This window comes from Tenrec ecaudatus, chromosome 3 (genome assembly GCF_050624435.1).
Source record: "Tenrec ecaudatus isolate mTenEca1 chromosome 3, mTenEca1.hap1, whole genome shotgun sequence".
Lineage (NCBI taxonomy): Eukaryota > Metazoa > Chordata > Mammalia > Afrosoricida > Tenrecidae > Tenrec > Tenrec ecaudatus.
Window position 1 is genome coordinate 140140258 of NC_134532.1, and position 20028 is coordinate 140160285.

A 20028-nucleotide genomic window follows, 5' to 3' on the forward strand; every position below is an offset into this window, starting at 1 on the left:
AAACCTCAACTTCATTAATAATAAGAAAAATGCAAATTAAAGGAATGATGAAATACCCATTTTAATCAGACAGGCAAAAATTCTTAAAATTTAAAATGGCAATTGTATCTTAGCATAATCTCACACATTGCTGTAAGACTGTAATTCATTGCAACTAGTTTGGAGAGCAATTGCTACATCTAATACAATTTTAAATGAGCCCACTTCATAACACAATGTTCCCACTTCTCTGTATTTAATGCTAGAGGATAACATTGGGAGGATGGTTGTTGTTGATGTGGAGAATTTTTTATATTTGAGCACGCATTCACTAGAGAATGAGTACATGAATATACAATTACAGAATACAGTGCAGTGCTTACAAAGAGTAGGAAGATTACATGTGCTAACTTATAGCTCCAAAATGTTGAGAAATAAAAAATAATTGGAGAACGATTTTTCTTTTTAGTAAACTTTTCATTGTGTATTAGGTGAAGATTTTACAGCACAGGTCATTGGGCTAACCGTCAGAATTCATCCATACTTAGTGTATCCATGGCAATCTCCTCAGGGTAAGATGGCTTATTCTACATCCTCCCTGTGTTTCCTGTTTCCATCCCCCCTGTTTTCCTAATCCTCTGAACTTTCTCTTTGCGTAAATGCTGCCACTTTGGTATTAAACAGCGGATGATTATTCAACACAGTTTCAAGACCTGAAGGGTTGGGCTGAAGCCTGTAGCCTTGCGAGTCCTGGCCGTCTCTAGCTGACCTGTCAGCTGGTATGATTTAGAGTTTTGTTCTGCACTTTTCTCCCACTCCATTCAAGCCCTTCTAATGTGATCCTTGGTAAAGCGCTTGTGTCACCTAGTTCTTCTGGGCACAGGTTTGCGGAGACTGGTGCGTGTCTGGTTCAGTAATCCACTGGGCTGTTTGCAGCTGTGCTTGGGTTTCATCCATTTTCTTTGCTTTGGATGGAGAGAGACCCATGGCTGCACCTTAGATGGCTGCTCATGGGCTTTGAAAGACCCAGTTGCTATTCACTTTGTAAATGACATTCCGCCAGTAGACCTTCGTGTCCCCCAGTACTATGGCCCTACTCTCTCAAGCCCAGTGACTTGTTCCTTCAACGGGTTTGGTTATGTCTAGGAAGTGTTCATAACTCCACCTCCCATTTGCTCTACCACATGCATGGATATATGTGCAGCAAAGGTAAATACACATTAGCAAATATCCCCTGTCAGATCTCTCATGTTCATGGGCATACTCTCACCTGGAGAACTATTTTAAAGTAATACTACAATTTATATAAAGCACCTATCCATACAGGTGTACAAGTATTGCTCCACATAAGAAATCAGCAAACTTCTTCTACAAAGAGCTAACCAAAAATCAAGCTCACCGCCATCAAGTAGATGCTGACTCATAGAGACCCTGCAGGGCAGAGTAGACCTTCCCCTGCGAGTTTCTGGGACTGTCACTCTGAATGGAAGTAGGAAGCCCCATCTTTCATTGGAGGAGGGGCTGGTGGTTTCAAACTGCAGGCTTGCGGTTAACAGCTTCTGACAAAGGGGTAGATAATATCTATTTAGGCATTGTAGGCCCAGAGGAAAAATTGAGGATATTATGTAGATATCATTATAACAAGAGAGAAAGAAAATTCCCACAAATCATTAACTGAGGAAATACCAAAGGTAAGAAGAATAATTGAGCAGTTTGCCCACTTCTGCTATACATAATTTATGGGCGCTGTTGTTATTAAGTGCCCATGAGCTGGTTCCTACTCACACAGACTCTGTCTACAACAGAGGGAAACCCTGCCCACAAACATGGCTGAGTTTGAGCTCACTGTTTAGCCCCTGTGTCCCTCCGTCCCCTTTAATCTGGGTCAAGCATTGTGTCCTTCTCCAGGTGCTAGTCCCTCATGTAGCCACAGTACGTGAGTTGAAATCTCACCGTCCTCACTTCTAAGACACAGCCTATTTATACTTCCTCCAAGACGTAGCTGCTGATTCGATTCCTCTGGGAGTCCATCCCTCTCCCGCGCCCTCCCCTGCCATCCAGTCAGAGCTGACTCAATGGCAACCCTACAGAACAGAGTAGAACTGCCCAGTGGGTTTCTGAGACTGTAAATCTGTAAGAAAGTAGAAAGCTTCGTCATTGTCCCTTAGTGTGACTGGTGATTTTGAACTGCTAACCTTGTGATTCACAGCCCAATGCACTACAATTCAACAGCCAGCAGTTGGCAGGTGGAAGAAAAAGCGCAGAGAAAACTGACAGACCAGCAAGAAATATATGAATGAAATGAATCAAATAGACCAAGTTTCTTGGTAAACTTTGCTTTCTGCATGTGAAAATTCAAATAATAGCAATCGTTACCCTGCAGTGTTGAGCAGCTGAGTGGCATCCAAAGCGTACTGGGCAAGTGCTGCAGGTCTCCAGTGCACTATGTCACAGTGAGCTGACAGTCTTTCCACCGAATCCTGGTTCTCGGCCTCTGTTTTCCGGCTTCACGGTGGAATCAGCCAGTGATCCAGTCAATGATACAAGAAAATAAACTGAGGCCTCATTCTGCATACTTTCTTTTTCCTGTTTTCAGTGCTAATCAAAGTCATGCTGATCTTATGAGCTTAACTATCAGCTTCTTTAAAAAAAACAACAAAAAAACTCCTCACATTATTCTCTGCTTCAGTCTCACCCTCACTGGATAACCCTCTCTTCCCCAGACTTCTTACCTACCCACATCGACTTGCCAAGTTTCCTCCCTGTATCCTCACCACAGCCCTCAGACCATTCCGTGTGCCCTTCAGCTGAGATCTGAAGACAAATATTAGGGAATTCCGAGGCTTCAGTTAAAACCATACTCGTATCATTGAGTCGCTGCTGACTCATAGCAATCCTGTAGGACAGGGTAGAACTGCCCCTGTGGGTTTCTGAGACTGTAAGTCTTTGCAGTTGTAGACAGTCTTGTCGTTCTCCCTCTCCACCTGTTGACCCTGAGGATCACAGCCCAACACGTAACCACTGTCCCACAAAGATTCAATCACTACGCTACATCCGTGCTCCATTAAGTACTGTTTCCCACGCAGGCCACCTCATATATTAACTCCTTACTGAAGTAAACAAAGTAGGAAATATTTGCATCCCATTTCAAAGTACTTTCTTCTTTTTTTTCAGTTTTCTGTTCAGATTTTATTTGAAATCTAATTCCAATTTTCAAAGCTAAAAAAGGAGGGGAAGACATCTGTATTACTTTTGCTAAGTCACAACATCCTAAAACAAAATACTACCGCCGGCCGGTCCTTTATACATGTTTCTGATGAAATTCTTTAACACGGTAAACATTTTACCTTGAGAAACAGCCACAACAAAAATAATTTGTACAATATAAAACAATAATGATTCTAAAGATGCAGTTGCTCATGAGTTTACACATGCATTCACAAACAAACAAACCCAGGAATGCTCTTTCATTGTGTTTTTGTTTGTTTTGTTTTTGTTAAAAACAGACTGTTCAGGCACAAAACAAAATCGTGTTTTCAATAAGAAAGCACTTACTTCTTGAGAGGTCCCCAGGCTAGCTGACTTCTGGCCCAAAGTCGAGAACATAGTTGACTCTAGTTTAATATAATATTAGGCTAGGATATCGTCTCTGTATCTGCCTACTCAAGTCCACCCAGATTTCCTTTGTTAGAACTCTCTCTTCTCCATTTCATGGTCAACAAATCTTCCTATTGTTTACATTGCTTCTTCACTCCATTTACTTTACTATGCTTTGGGTGGGGGGATGGAGGCCATGAGCATAATTAGTAAGATGGTCACTACTTGGTCATCTCACATTTGGGCACTTGCCTTTTCTCTGGGGACTTCTGGATAATCCACCAGCCTGCACCACAGTGTTGAGCTCTCTTCTTACCTGGCTCTTGTGTGGTACTGCAGTCTAAGTCTGTAGAAAGATGCACTCTGTCCTCTATTTACAGAACACTATACAACAGTGGAAATATCCTAGATTGTCTTTAAATATATGTGTATAATTTGATCACATCCCTTCCCCTGGCTCGAAGTGTTTCCGTAACTTCCCATTGCTGAAAGCTGATATCTCTGGCCCCTATGTCCCTATGCTGCTCCCCACTCTTTCAGATCTCTGGCAGTCTTTCCCATGTTCTCTGGTGCCCCAGGACCTTTGCACATGCCATCATATTACTTTGAATGATTTCTTCCATTCTTTACCTAATCCTGTTCTTAAGTTTACCTTTTTTAAAAAAAAATCATTTTATCAGGGGCGCTTACAACTCTAATCACAATCCGTACATACATCAATTGTGTCAAGCACATTTGTACATTCATTGCCCACATCATTCTCAAAACATTTTCTCTCCACTTAAGCTCCTGGCATCAGCTCCTCATTTTTGTCCCCCTCTCTCCCCGTTTCCCCCCCCCCATGAACCCTTGATAATTTATAAATTATTATTTCATCATATCTTACACTGTCCGACGTTCCCCTTCACCCACTTTTCTGTTGTCCATTCCTCAGGGAGGAGATTATATGTAGTTCCTTGTAATCAGTTCCCCCTTTCCACCGCACCTAATTTTACCTTTTTGATGAAAAGGTACGTAGCAAAAGGCATATATGCCGTTTCAACAAACTTTATAAGAGCAATATAGTGATATTGTTCCCGTTCTTCTAGTGGTACGACCATTCTTATCATTTGCTAAGTATCCCGCCACTAGTCCCACCCTCCCCCCTCCCCTAACCTTCCCATCTAACCTTTGGGGTGCTGTTGTCAGTTTGATGGGACATACACAATTATTTGAAAAAGCACAATGCTCAAGGAAGATATACCTTACCAATTAGCCTAAACTAGTGTTTGGTTCCAAATAGACTCTGGGAATAGTTTTGGTTTGTGGTTACTTTTTTTAAATTACCTTAGAGCAATGATTTCATGTCTTCAACCAGCATCAATGGTTCCAAAGTGTCTGAAGTCCATTAAAAATTTCTACTTTCCATCTGGGGTTCTTAAAGGCTTGAAGATAAACAAGTGGCCATCCAGCTGAGAAGCAACAAAGCCCACATGGAAGAAGCAACACCAGCCTGTGTGATTGTGAGGTGTCGGAGGGATCAAGTATCAGGCATCAAAGGCCCAGAGCAAAATATCTTATCATTGTGAAGGAGGGTGAGTGCGGAGTGGAGACCCAAAGCCCATCTGTAGGCAAGTGGACACCCCTTACGGAAGGGTTGCGGGAGGAGATGAGCCAGTCAGGGTGCGATGTAGCAATGATGAAACATACAACTTTCCTCTAGTTCCTAAATGCTTCCCCCATCCAACCCCCACTATCATGGCCCCAATTCTACCTTACAAATCTGGCTACACCAGAGCATGTACAGAGGCACAGATAAGAGCTGGAAACCCAGGGGATCCAGGATGGATAAACCCCTCAGGACCAATATTGAAAGTAGCCATACCAGGAGGGGAAGGGGAAGGTAGGGGAAAAAGGGGGAACCGATCACAATGATCTACATATAACTCCCTCCCAGGGGGATGGACAACAGACAAGTGGGTGAAGGGAGACATCGGTCAGTGTAAGACATGAAAAAATTATAATAATTTATAAATTATCAAGGGTTCATAGGGAGGAAGGAGGGGAGGGGAACAAATGAGAAGCTGATACCAAGGGTTCAAGTTGAAAGAAAATGTTTTGAAAATGATGATGGCAAAAATGTACAAATGTGCTTGACAGAATGGATGGACGTATGAATTGTGATAAGAGTTGTATGAGCCCCAATAAAATGATTTTTTTAAAAAGAAGAAGAATTTCTGTTTTCCTTTGCCCCCTTTTTAGTTCAGACAATTTCCATAGACTTGTATATCAAATGGTGTACCATTCCGTAATGGTAGCTGAACACCATCCCATTCTTCTAGCCTGATGACAGAATGGAGCAAGCAGATGAGCATTTTATATTCACCTCTGATTCTCTTCTCTCATTCTTCCTTTGCTGGCCAGGCGAATGAGGACCTACTATTGTGATTCAGATGGTTTCTTGCTAGTTTTTTGTTTTGTTTTTCTCTTGCTAGCTTTTAAGACCCCAAGCACTCTGTAGCAAATGGCCAACTTACCTCTCAGCTAGAAACTCATATGTCGCCTCCTACTTTACTCTGCTCATCTAAAAAGAAAATTCTTTGAGCACCTACCCCAGTGACAATTTTACTTTTGTGTGATTAAAAAACCAAAAGTTTGTAAGGTTGTTAAGATTTGGGCCAATTTGGCTGGGCCAGGATTGTCAGTGGTTTGGCAGGTAAGTCATTGAAATCCCCCATAGTGAAACTGCATGGTGGTGTGGCCTGCTTCCAATATCTGTGGGTGCTGTGGGAAAACTTGCTGACTTTTTGTTGAATCTGGATTCTGCAACTGGCTTATCATTTGACCTCTGATCTCTGGTTCTTTGGACTTCAGCCAGTGGCTTGTCATATTCCTGCTGACATGGGAGTTGTCAGTAACCTGCCATATTACCTGCCAATCTTGGACTCATTAGCCTGTGCAGTCATAAGCCTGTCATCTGTCCCACCGAACTTGACCTGGTTTCCATCAGCTCCTGTAGCTACTTGAGTCAGGAGAAATCTCCAGTCTGAGAGCTGACCCACAGGCTGTGAGCTTACCTGCCCCTACAGCTGGGTGAGCCATTTCACTGAGATAAAGCTCTCCGTATATATGTAAATCTACATACAAGCTTCACTGGTTTTGCCTCTCTAGAGAACCCAGTTCAGTTCTAAGTCTGCCATAACCCCACCTCAACCCCTCCATTAAGACAAGACGCTCCAGAGAACACAAACTGCTCCTGCTTGCTGCTTACAATTGCCTGGCTCCATGCTGGGCCCAGGGAAGCCCCCTAATATGTGGATGAACAAATAAATAAATGAATGTGTAAAGCATTTGATAAACAGTAGGCACCCAATATATGTTGGTGTCCTTACTTCCAGCCTTACTGAGAGAGCAAATCCCATTGCCATCAAAAGGTGACCATTTCTAGCCAATCTCAAACCAATGCATCTACTCCACTTTCAGCTGCATATCCAGAATTTCTTTTCGACCCGAACCATGTGAAGGCAGGTCAAATCTCACAAGCCAAAGGGAGCAGTGCTTCGACAGTTGCCCGAGACTGCAGGCACTGGTTGCAAGCTTGGCAGTTCCCATGGCACGCTCACTTTGGACTTGCTGACTACAAAATCAGAATCTCCCCACAAATCTCTTGGGGTGCCAGCCCCAGCTTTAGGGCTCCCCTAGACCTCCACCCACTAGCTTCTACTACTACCTCAGGCTTGATAATTTGATAGAATGATTCACAGAACGTATGGAACGCATTGAGCATATGATGACAGTTTCATTCATATGAATGACGAGACAGGGTGAGGTCTGGGAAGGTTCCCAAGAGTCCTCCTGTCCCCAGGAAGTGTGCATTCTCTTCTATGCATGTCCGTGTCTCTTACCAACCAGGAAGGCCTTGGAGCCCCCCCCGTCCAGAGCCCCTTTTGAGCTTTATGACATAGGCATGATTGACTGAACTCCACTTTCAGCCTCCTTCCCCTGAGATCAGGCTGATATCATATGGTGGGTCTTCAGGTCTGGGCAGCCCCCACCCAAGAGGAGTCTCATTAGTATAAACTCTAAGGTGTGTTCTGGAACCCATACAGATACGAGATTCTCTGAATCCCTGAGAGAAGCTCAAAATTGTAGAGGTTATCTCTTAGGAACCAAACAAAAATGAAATTATTTGAGTAAAGTTGAAACATTTACTCCATACACCCCTATTAGCACATATTTAATTTTAGTTTATCTGTGTTTTAGAGTATAGTTTGATCATTGAAGTATTAAACCTAAAACTGAACTTTACTTAAATACTTAATACTCTTAAAAATAGCACACTCTGTATACTGTTTACAGAGCTTACGGGTAATCACAAAGACCTAAGAGATCTATTCCCATAAAGGGGTTTTCATATCAGGGAAATCTTAATTTTCTAGACAAGAAAGTGAAAAATTATTTTCTGAAGGCACCTTGAAATCCATCTGTTTGTTATCTTTTAAGTAGAGAACCAGGATTATGTAAAATGATTACTTAGGAGGATGTAAGCTATGATTTGCCATAAAAATGTAAAAACCAAACTCAGTGCTTTCAAGTTGATTCTGATTCACAGAGACCCTATAGGGCCAGGTAAAACTGTCCTGGTGAGTTTCTGAGACTGCATCTGTAAATGGAAGTAGAAAGTCTTTCTCCCTCAGAGTCACTGGTGGTTTTGAACTGCCGACCTTGCAGATAGCAGTCTAACCCATAAGCACTATACCATCATCTCTCTGGACTAATGTAAAGGAAAATGAAAATAGGAAGAAGGAGGGGCTCAGTGAGGTAGAACTTATCAGCCAGGTCAACATGAAGGCCACGTGCATTGAGAAGACAGACACATTCCAGTGTTGCTCTGTTATAAAAACCTTCAATGGGTGCCGCTAAGGTGAGACTAAGACAGGCCAAGCTGACATTTTTCATCTGAGACCAGAACTGGCCAGAGAAGATAGCAAGTGTACTGCGGTTGTTAGGTGCTGTCGAGTCACTTCCACTCCTGGGACAGAGCAGAGCTGCCCCATATAGTTCTCTGGGTTGTCATCTTGATGAAGGAGATTGCCAGGTCTTTACCACAGACCGCCGGGTAGGTTCGAACCACCAACATCTCAATGAGCAGCCCAATGTGTAACCACTCCACCACCAGTAAGGAGCCTCAGAATCATTTCTTCTATTACTATTCCCATGCATTGCTCCCTCTTATTTACCCACGAAGGAGACCTGATGGTACAGTAGGTAAGCACGTGGCTGCTAACCAAAAAGTAGACAGTTCAAACCTGCTGTCTGCTCCATGGATTGAAAGGCCTGGTAATCTACACACCTGTAAAGATTACAGCATTGGAAACAATGTGAGTGTGTTCTACTCTGCCAGAGGGTTGCTATGCACCAGAATCTACTCCTCACAGCGTGTGTGTGTGTGTGTGTGTGTGTGTGTGTCTTCTCTGAGCAGGTGTACCAAACCAGCTCCAGGTCAGGAAGTAGAAATTCTAACCTCAGTCAACAGATTGCCACGTGTGCAAAGGCTCTGCTTTTGGCTTCCTCATTCATGTTTTCTCAGTTTCTGTATTAGCAATTCACATGTGCACAGTATTGGTTCCTGTCTCAGGATGCCACAAGGAAGGATTCAAGCTTTAGAAAAGTCTCAGGAGAGTTGGTATGAGATTGTCCCAGGAAGCAGAGTCACAAAGAGCAGTGAGATAGAATCAATGGCATGACAAATGTGAACCATCTTGTCACCTGCTTTTCAGTCTCCATCTCTGCCACCAGGTGGGACAAGCTAAGGGTTTGGATGTCTTCCCGATGGGTTATGGCTTAGAGCATGGTACAAGATATAGCCTTCTTTTCTGTATCCATGGAGTTGACAATGTAGCGCAAACCGCTAACATTGAGCAAGTAGTCACTATAACAGCAAATGTGCTGGGTTCTACAAGTTCAAGGTGCTTAGAAAGTATGTCATGGGGACTTCAGCCTTTGGAGGTTCGGGGAAAACTTCCTTGAGAAAGTTGCTAAGACAGGCTGCCATCTGCTTCCCAAAGTGCAAACCAAACTCACTGCCATTGAGTCATTGTGTGCAATTGTGTCCCCGTCTCAGTTCTGACACTGGACAAGTTCACGTCACACGTGTCTTTATATTAAAATGAGGATGCTGTGCACTTCTCCCGGTTGTGAGCAGTGGGACACAAGACAGTTAATGCACCTTTCACCGCTCAGTTGCCTGTGAGTGGATTCTGATTCATGGTGAGCCCACATGTGTGAGAAGGGAGCTGGGCTCCTCTGGGTCAAGGGGAGCCTTGAACCCCCAGTCTTTCAATGAGTAGCTCCCACGCAGCAATCATTTGCAAATGCACTAACATACATGGCTCTTGTTCTACAAGGAGCTTCAAAATAATTCATGGAAACCTGGAATTAAAAGACAATGGTATTTATGCCACACATTTTTGGAAGCCCTTTTTGGTACATCAAGATATGCTTCCAAACCAAACCCACGGCCATTGAGCCACTTCTGACCTACATCACCCTTTAGGAAGAGGAAGGTCCCCAAGGGGATGCATGGACAACAGTGGGCTGCAAGTCTGGGAACAATGGTGTCAAGCACAGGAACAGTGGTGGGATGGCGCAGGGCCAGGCAGTGTTGAGCATCGGACTGCGATGGGTCACAGCTGACTCGATGGCACCTCACAGCAACAGCAGCAACAACAATATAAGACAGAGTAGAGTTCGCGAGGCTGCAAATCTTCATGGAAGCAGACTGCCTGCCTCCGCTATCTCCTGAGGCTCGGCTGGTGGGGTCCAACCTGACCTCTAAGCTCTCAGCTCAATGGGAAACACTGCTCTGAGAGGAAAATCAAAACCAAGTTCATTGTCCTCGAGCCCATTCTGACTCACAGTGAACCTAGAGGACAGAGTCGGGCTGCCCTTGTGGGTTCCTGAGGCTGTAAAGAAATCTTTATTGGAATAGAAGGCCCGGTCTTTCTCCCATGGAAAGCTGGGGGTCTTAGGTCAGCAGCTCAACTCACAATCCACTATGCCACCGGGCCTCCTTCCAGAAGGAGATGTGAAAGACAAGCAGACAGTCACTCCCCTACACTGTAGGGGGTCTTACTTAAGGTCTGGACTTCAAATGTTGGCGCATTCGATGTTTTGAGACTACTGAAAACTGGGTTTATGACAACTTAATAAGGAAAAAAAAAGAAAACTTAATAAGGGACTTTTGGTGGCTGGATCGCTTTCTAGCTGTAAGTTAGCCGTTGCAGGCAACAGCAAGATGCCCGGAACACAACTCGTTGGCCACCAGACACAGGGTCAAACAGGTCTGGGCGGACCCGGTGATAAGTTCATGTTTTCTAACCCAAGCAGAAGGGAAGGCACGCTTGTGCAAGGGTAGAAGAGGCATTCGCTGAGGGGCAGGAGAGGGGTGCCACCTGGAGGGGCTGGCAGAGGGGGCGCCGGTGTTCCCCAGTGCACCGTGCGCCGCACCGCGAAGGGCATAGTGCATCGGGAGGGCGACCCCGGATGCCCGCGCTGCTGCCCGGGCGCTCCCTCCCAGTCTTCCTGGGCGCGAGGATCCCGGCCTGACCGGCATCCTTCTGAAGGGTGTGGGTGCTTTCATAAGTGGGCGCCCGCCAGCGAGGAGAAAGCGGGCGAGCGCGGAAGTGGGAGGCACCGCCGAGAGAGGGCGCGCCGGGCAGTAGAGGGGGCGGGGCGGCGGGCGGGGGGGCGGGGCAGCGGGCGGGGGGCGGGGGTGAGGCGGGAGGAAGTACGCCAGGTCCCGCCGGTCGGGCGGCCACTCGCCGGTGGGACCGCCAGGTGGACACGATGCTGCCGCGCTGCGAGCCCGGGCTGCTGCTGCCGCTGCTGCTCCTGGCGCCGCTCGCACCCCGCTGCCCGGGCGCCCCGGCGCCCGCGGAGGACGTCGTGGAGCTGGACTTCTCCATCCAGCGGCCGCGGCACCTGCTGAGCCCCGCCTTCCTGTCCTTCACCATCGATGCCAACCTGGCCACCGACCCGCGCTTCCTCACCTTCCTGGGGTAAGCGCCCCCCGGGGTCCGCGGTCCCTGTCCCCTCGCCAGGGCGCTCCTGCCAGCCACTCTCGGCTCCTCGAGCTGAAATAACTTCACACACGTCCGGGGCACCTCCCGTCAGTCAAGCAATCAATCAGTCTCGCTCGCTCGCCCAAACCTTACTCACGTCCATCCTTCCTTCAGTCCAGAGCAAGAAATGACTGAGCACGTAACCAGGGCTGGGCGAGAAGGGGACGCCACCGAACGCACCTGGGAAAGCTTGGATTGGCTTCCTCAGGAAAGGACGGGGCGTGCCTAGGAAGAAGTCACAACATCAAAGTCCGCGGAGCAGACCAGTCAGCGTGATTCCTTCGCTTTAAAATGCAATGTGAAGGTCTACATAGCAAATCACAAAACCCAGGAGACTGGTAAAAGCTCCGGTGGCGTAGTGGTTAAGCGTTTGTCTGCTCCCCGAAGGGCCAGCACTTGGCAATGACCTGCCGCCCCGCAGGAGAAAGAGATTTTCGGTGCCTAGAAAGAAAACCTCGGAAAACCAGGTGTCCCCCTACAGGGTCCCTATGAGTTTTTTTGCAGGAGACTATTGCAGTAAGTGGCTTATATAAAAAAGATAGTTTTCCAGATAAGACTGCCATGTCCCCCTTCATCTGGGGAGGGAAGAGCTCGGTGTCAGGTTACAGGACCCCCTACCGAATGAGCGTCGGCGGACCCAAACTCGGGGGCGCCTCCAGAGGCCGACTTCTCTCAGTCAGCTCAAAAACTGCGAAGAATCCTGTGCGCACACCTCTGGTACCATCGCTCATTTCTGTGGGGGAGTCTGCAAACAACGCAGGCAGGCCGGGCGACGACGCGCTGGGAAGTCCTCACCTTTGGCTCCGTTGATTTCTCAACTTTGCCAAAGGGGACTGATCTGGTTTTCACAGGCAACTCCCAACCTCCATTCCTTCCTGGGTAGAAGGCAACACAATTGCTACCAGGCTAGGAAGTATTTCACACAGCGTTGGACAGAGTAAATCTTCAGGTTTAAATGTTCAAACGAAGCCCTTGGCGGATCTCTGGGCTGTGGTGGGAGTTTACTGACAAGTCACCAGATCTCTGTGCCTCATGGCCTTGGCGGGCACATTTCTTGGTGGAGTCTGATTCTTCACGAAGGGGTGGCAAGCTGATACCAGACCATAACAAGCAGAGGCACTGGGAAATTGCTCAAGAGAAGTGCCGGTCAGAGCTGCGGACTGCTAGCCTTGCTTAGTGGTGGAGGACTTGGGAGGACTGCTAGGGGTGGGAGTGGGGGTGGGGGTTGGGTAGGGATGGGGTGTGGTACAGGAGGTGGGGGTGGGGTGTAGTGGCAGTGAGAGGGTGAAGAACAAGGTGGGCTTTAGGCACACAGAGGGATTCAGTAATGCCCCCTTTCTGAAATGTGGGGGGCCCTCTTCTGCTATAAAGTTTACTGCTGGAGAGTCAACGCTGACTCACAATCAGCCCCACAGGGAAGGTAGAACTGCCCCTGTGAGTTTCTGAGGCTGGAACTCTTTATAGGAGCCCCTGGCAGTTTTCTTGATTGGTGGTCCTCAGCCCAAGCATAGCCACCATGCCGCCAGGGCAGGGGGTGTACTCCCTCCACTCCTCCCTCCAGGGGAAGACCAGTTAGGGATTCCTTTCTGAAGAAATCCCACTAGGCCCATCACTGTGTAGTCAAGTTCAAGGATTGGCTAGCACTCCCGGCTCCAAACACACACCCCTCCGCAATTTAATTTGCTCTTCCTAATCCAGCCTCTTAATATCTGGAAGCGCTTCCTTTCCTTCTTGATTCCCTAATCCACTCTTTTTATGTTTTAAAGACTGGAGGATAATGAAAAACCAAGAGAGGAGAGCAACTAGATTATCTGCGTTACAGTACACCGAACAAACACCCCACTGCTGTCCAGTCGGTTCTGGTTCATAGTCAAGACGGTTTCCCGAGATTGAAAATCCTTAGGGAAGTTTGGCCCGCAGCTCATTGTCTAAGCCACAGCGTCACCTGGGTCCTTGGGGTAGTGGTTACGAGTTGGGCTGCAATCCTCATGGTCCACAGTTTGAATCCGGAAGCTGCTCTTGGGGAGAAAGACTAGGCTTTCTACTCCCAGGCATAGTTACAGGCTTGGAAACCCAAAGCGGGAGTGGCTGTGAGTCAGTATCAACTCCATGGCAGTGAATTTGGTTTTGGAGGCTGACAGTAGCTCCCTCAGAGGCCTCCGAAAGCTCTTCCACATGTTCGCCTGACACCTGCAGGCCAGCAGCTCTGAGAGCCCAGGAGCTCCCTGCCTCATCGCAGAGCAGGCTTCCAGATTCTGGGCTAAGGCGCTGTCTCCCCAGTGTGGTTAGCTTTATGCCCAGAGTAGAAGACACCAGATTTAACTTTCTCTGAGAAGATAGCGTATGTCCGCAGTAGCAAGAATAAAACGGGGCCCTTTTCCTTACAGTCCCTCTGAGGTGGAGATATTTGAGCGGCCCTTTAGATGTGAGGGCGTTGAGATCTGAAATAAGAAGGAGAAAACAGTTAAAACTGATGGCATTTAGCAAACCCCTGTCGTTAGCAAGACCCCTTAGTAAGCACCCCAAAGGTAATCTTTGTCACCCAACAAGGAAGGGAGAACTGGCATTAACCCCATTTTAATCATGAAGAATCTGAGGCTCAGGAAAACTGAATGACTTGCTCGTGGTCCTCCAGCCAATAAATGCAGGGTCCAGAGTTTGAAGCCGGACAGGCCGAGGCCAGAGAAAACAGTACACAGAAAGAAAACAAAGCAAGTTATCCACTCAGCAATGAATACTTCAGACCAGGGCTTTAAAATATTGTCATGTACATATCCCATCATTAGCCAGTTCAACATTTAATGTATGTAATTGTCAAAGAAAATGGCATAGGGTCTGGTAGAGAATGGTTTTCTGGAGACAAGTTGAGAGGATAACACAATGAAGAGAAGTGCTGGTAAGAAGGAATCCCGGCCTAAACCTCCAAGCCACTTCAAAGGAGGCCTAAGTAGATTTAATCAGATGGCAAGATTCTGCCTTCCCACATAGCAAACAGGTTTTGTCACATTTGCATCTAGGAAACAAAATACACAAAGCTGGTTGCAGCAATGATAGAAAAATGGAAGACTGGAAATAATCACCAACTTGCCCTCCTCCCAGAGGTCACTAATCAACAAACTAATCAAAGCGCGCCCTAAAACTATCGGCAGAGCCCCAAAGATATGTTGGGAGTTTGCACAGCAGAGCTGCCCAACAGAAATACCATGTGCACCCCATGAGTCACATAAGTGACTTTACATTTTCTAATACCCAAAGTTTAAAAAATACAGAGAAAAGGGGAGTTAGTTTTAATACGATAGTTTAATATATAGTGGCGTAGTGGGTTAAACATTGGGCTGCTAACTCTAAGGTCAGTAGTTCAAAACCACCAGCTGCTCTTTGGGACAAAGTTGAGGCTTTCTACTCCCGTAAAGAGCTATCCACAGGACACTTTTGGAAACCCACAGAGTTGTACCCTGTCCTATAGGGTCACTATGGGTCAGAATTGATAGCAGTGAGTTTTTTGGTTTGTTTTCATTTTTACAAAATATCACTATATCATTGCAATGTATGATCAATTATAAAAAAAGTGTATGAGATAGAGAAAGCTACTCTCACCCCCTCCCCCTACTGCCTCCAGCCCCAAATCTTTGAAACCTAGTGTTTTACACTTAGGTTGTTAGGTGCCACTGAATTAGCTCTAACTCAGAGAGACTCTGCACCCGAGAATAAAACAGGCCTGGTCCTGCGCTGCCCTCATAATTGTTGTGTTTAACCCCACTGTGGTAGCCACTGGGCCAATCCATCTCATGAAGGTCTTCCTCTTTTTCACTCACCCTCTACTTCACCAGGCATGATGTCCTTCTCCAGGGACTGGTCCCTCCTGATAACACATCCAAAGCACATGCATAGTCTTGTCACCTCGCTGTTTAGGAGTATTCTGGCTGTACCTCTTCCAAGACAGTTTTGCTTGTCCCCCTGGCAATCCATAGCACATTCATTCCTTCACCAACACCTTGGTTCAAATGCATCTGTGCTTCTGCAGTTTTCCTTATTCATTGTCTCTCTTTCACATGCATATGAGGGGATTGAAAATACCGTTGCTTGGGGCAGATGCACCTTATTCCTCAAAGGGACATCTCTCTTTTTTTAATGCTTTCAAGAGGTCTTGGGCAGCAGATTCGCCCCATGATGAGTCATCTGATTTCTTGACTGCTGCTTCCGATTCAGACTAGTCACATTTCAAGGACTCAGTAGCCTCATGCACTAGTGGTTCCCACAGGGGACAGTGCCACTCTATTGCTCAGTGAAGACAGCATGAGGTGAGAACCTGCCACACTGAGTCAGGGGTAGGGAACACATGACGACAGAGCAAAGGTCATGTTTAAGAGCAGGAGCCGAATAACAATGCCCTTGTGCTTGCTCTTCACAACAGTGTACAGCTTGTTCTTCAGCAAAATTCATCCCTTTTTGCCAATTCAGGAACTATTGATTAATAACTTTAAATCATCGGAGTTCTGCATCTTCATTGACAAAGTTGCTTTTGATTTGGGGGGAGGGATTACCCATGTTAAAAGCGCATTCTAATGGTCAATAGTGGAAAGGGCCACCAATCCAAACCCACGCTCACTGCCATTGAGTCGATTGCAGCTCACAGTGACCCATAGGGCACAGCAGAACTACCTCTGTGGTTGCCCAAGACTGTAAATCCTTAGGAGAGTAGAAGGCTTCATCTTTCTTCCATGGAGTGAGTGGTGGTGGTTTTGAACTGTCAACCTTGGGGATAGCAGCCCAATGCATAACCTACTATGCCACCGGAGCTCCTTTGGAAAGAACCACAGGCCTTTCAAGGGTCTGTTGCTAACACAAATAACCACAGCGAAAGAGAAATGAACTGAGAAAAATCCCAGGCCAAATACTCACAGTTTTTTGACCCCTCTTCCCACTCCCCCAAGTGCCCTCCTCCCTCCCAGCCTGAAGCTCCCATCTCCTTCCTTCTCAGCTCTCCCACTGCCCCCCCCCCCCAGTTCTTTATGTGGCAAGCCCTACCCTCCTCCCACCGCATTCTTTCCACCTGCTTTCACGTCAGACTGCTAATCACAAGGTCCACAGTTGAAAGCCCCCAAGTGAAATATGGGAGAATGATGAGGCTTTCTACTTTCATAAAGATTTACAGACCCAGAAACCGTAAGAGTTTGCCCAAGAGAAACTTGGCTTTTTTCTTTCTTTTTTTCCCAAAACCATTTTATTGGGAGTTAATACAGATATCATATCATTCCGTTATTCAATCCCATCAAGCAGTATTTTTTTCCCCCCAAACACTAAGGGCATGCAACAGAACAGCAAGGGGAACAGAGCAACGTAGTCCCCAGGGAATACCAAAAATAGACTTTGGGGCCAGGGCATGGCACCCCATCAGACACAATTAGAAAACACTCCTAAAGGTCAACAAACAGACCTTGAACTATTTACAGGCTTTTCTTTGTTGATGTTTATTGTTGTTGTTTTGCTTTCTTTTGCTCTGTCTTGTGGGTTGTTTTTTTGGTGCAAGTTATTATCTCTGCAGGTCTATCGAGATAAGATAGATGGGATAAACAATCTGGAGGGGAAAACAACAGGACCTACAGTTCTGGGGGCGGGGGGAGGGAACATGGGAGAGAGGCAGGTGGGGGAAAGGAAGTGGGTGTTAACAACCCTAGGGACAAGGGAGCAACAAGTGATCTAAAATTGATGGCAAGGAGGGTGTAGGAGGCCTGGTAGGACCTGATCAAGGGCACTGTAACCAAGAGGAATTACTGAAACCCAAATGAAGGCTGAGCAGGATAGTAGGACAAGAGGAAAGTAAAAGGAAATAGAAAAAGGAACTAGGAGGCAAAGGGCATTTACAGAGGTCTAAATACAGGCATGTACATATGTAAATATATTTTTATATGAGGGTGGGGAAATAGAGCTATGTGCATAGTATTAAGGTATCAGATGGACATTGGGCCTCTACCCAAGTACTCCCTCAATGCAAGAACACTGTTCTGTTAAACTCGCATTCCATGATATTCACCTTCCCGACATGATCTCTGAAGACAAAGTGGGTGCATAAGCAAATATGGTGAAGAAAGCTGATAGTGCCCGGCTATCAAAAGATATAGTGTCTGGAGTCTTAAAGACTTGAAGATAAACAAGCAGCCATCTAGCTCAGAAGCAACAAAGCCCACATGGAAGAAGCACACCAGCCTGTGTGATCATGAGTTGTTTATGAGATCATTTATCAGACATCAAAGAACAAAAAATCATATCATTGTGAATAAGGGGGAGTGCGGAGTGGGAACCCAAAGCCCATCAATAGGTAATTGGGCATCCCCTTACAGAAGGGTTGTGGGGAGGAGATGAGCCAGTCAGGGTGCAGTGTAGCAACAATGAGACATACAACTTTTCTCTAGTTCTTTAATGCTTCCTTCCCGCCACTACCATGATCCCAATTCTACCTTACAAATCTGGCTAGACCAGAGGATGTATACTGCTACAGATAGGAACTGGAAACACAGGGAATCCAGGACAGATGAAGCTCTCAGGACCAGTGATGAGAGTGGCGATACCAGGAGGATGGAGGGAGGGTAGAGTGGAAGAGGGGAACCAATTACAAGGATCTACATATAACCTCCTCCCTGGAGGATGGACAACAGAAAAGTGTGCGAAGGGAGACATCAGACAGTATAAGACACGACAAAATCATAATAATCTGCAAATTATCAAGGGACTTTTTGGGGGGAAGTAGGAGGGGAAAAATGAGGAGCTGATACCAAGGGCTCAAGTAGAAAGAAAATGTTTAGAGAATGATGATGGCAACAAATGTATAAACATGCTAGACACAAGTAAACGTCTTTCTGCTATTCTCTGCTTTCAACCAAGTTTCACCTGACGTTGACAATGAGAACCCTAATTTCATGTCCTCTTCTGAATCCAGCTTGAAGTTTTGGCAGTTCCCTGTTAGTGTAACCATGGTGGAGTTGTCCTCAGCTACATTTCACCTGCCTGTGATATTAGTGTTACTCTCGACTTCTGTCCAGCCACCTTTCTTTTTAACGGCGACAAATACGGATCTCTTCTGGTTACTTAGCCAGGCAGCTCTTGTCCAAATTTCTTGGCATAGACAGTGAGTGCTTGCAGTGTGTCATCAGATTATTGAAAGAATTCTATTGATATTCTGTCTCTAAACACATGACATTTCCATATTCTGGGAAGGTAATTGTGGAGACTTTGTTCTCTTTGCTCTTTTCACTCAAAGTACTGTGAGCACCTTTTCTGTGGTGACATGCTGTTACAAAAATAGCTATTAATGACACAAAATATTCCCTCATGCAGGTGCACCCTAATTTATTTTACTCTTCTCTTGTGAGACATCCAGTTGGTTTAGAATCATGCACCACTGAGAATTTTTTAATAGGTGAAATCTTACATTCAGACACCCCCTCTCCCCCACCTCCCAATTCTTGGAGCACAACTCCTTATCCACCCTGTTCTTTTTCTCCGGCTTCTTACGTCATTGTTTGTTAAAGGATCTTCACTATTCCACTGGCTTCCTTTTCGGGGTCTTCCATATCTGACCTGCTCTTCCGGATTTATCACATGAACTTCTTCCCAACATCCTACCTCATCCTTCTTCCTGCTGAAATCCTCAGCCTACTGCATTGTTCTGACGATATTATCTGTCCTTGCAATCCACATGATGGCCGTAAAGTCTCTTATTTGATCATATATTGTAAGACAGCCGGGTAAACTATGGTTATGTTATGTGGTTGCTTCCTTTTCTGAGCTTAGTAGTCAGCATGTATCAAGCTCTCAGAACCTGATGTCCCACTATAAATTCTTGGATCCAGACTTACGTCCATAGCCCTCAGTGCTACCCCTTCACTCTTAATTCCCCTAATGTTCTCAGTCTCCACTTTGTCATCCTCTGAGCCCACCGCGACCCCCATCACTCAACAGGTGACCAAATGTCTGCTTTCCAAGGAAAATGAAGGCCCCAGGGAGGAACTTCCCCGTCTCCCTGCTGTCCGCTCCGCAGACATGCCATGCTTTTGTCCACCTTCCTGTCTTCTCTCTGCTCAGGCTAGTCCTACCCTCCTGCCTCCTCAAGGACTTTTCTCAGCCACTCCTCTCTTCTCTGACCTACATCTTCCATGTCTTCCTTCTCACTGGCTCCTGCCTCTCAGCAGAGAAACATCCTCTAGTCTCTCCCATCTCATATGCCTCCCTGCCTGCCTGCCTCTGTAGTAAATGCCTTATTTCCTTCCTCCCCTAAAGCCTGCCTTATCACTACTATTCCTAGGCTCCCTAGTGATGCCATCGAGTAAGTGTTGGGCCGCTAGCCACAAGG

General features: G+C 46.3%; 1 protein-coding gene across 1 annotated transcript in view; it reads left to right on the forward strand.

The window, feature by feature from the left end:
- Positions 1 to 11386: 11386 nt before the first annotated feature.
- HPSE (heparanase) overlaps positions 11387 to 20028 on the forward strand; it is a 60206-nt gene continuing 51564 nt past the window's right edge. The window contains exon 1 of the mRNA XM_075544902.1: positions 11387 to 11615. Within this exon, the coding sequence (XP_075401017.1) occupies positions 11404 to 11615 (212 nt within the window). The 5' untranslated portion in view covers positions 11387 to 11403. The remainder of the gene's footprint in view (positions 11616 to 20028) is intronic.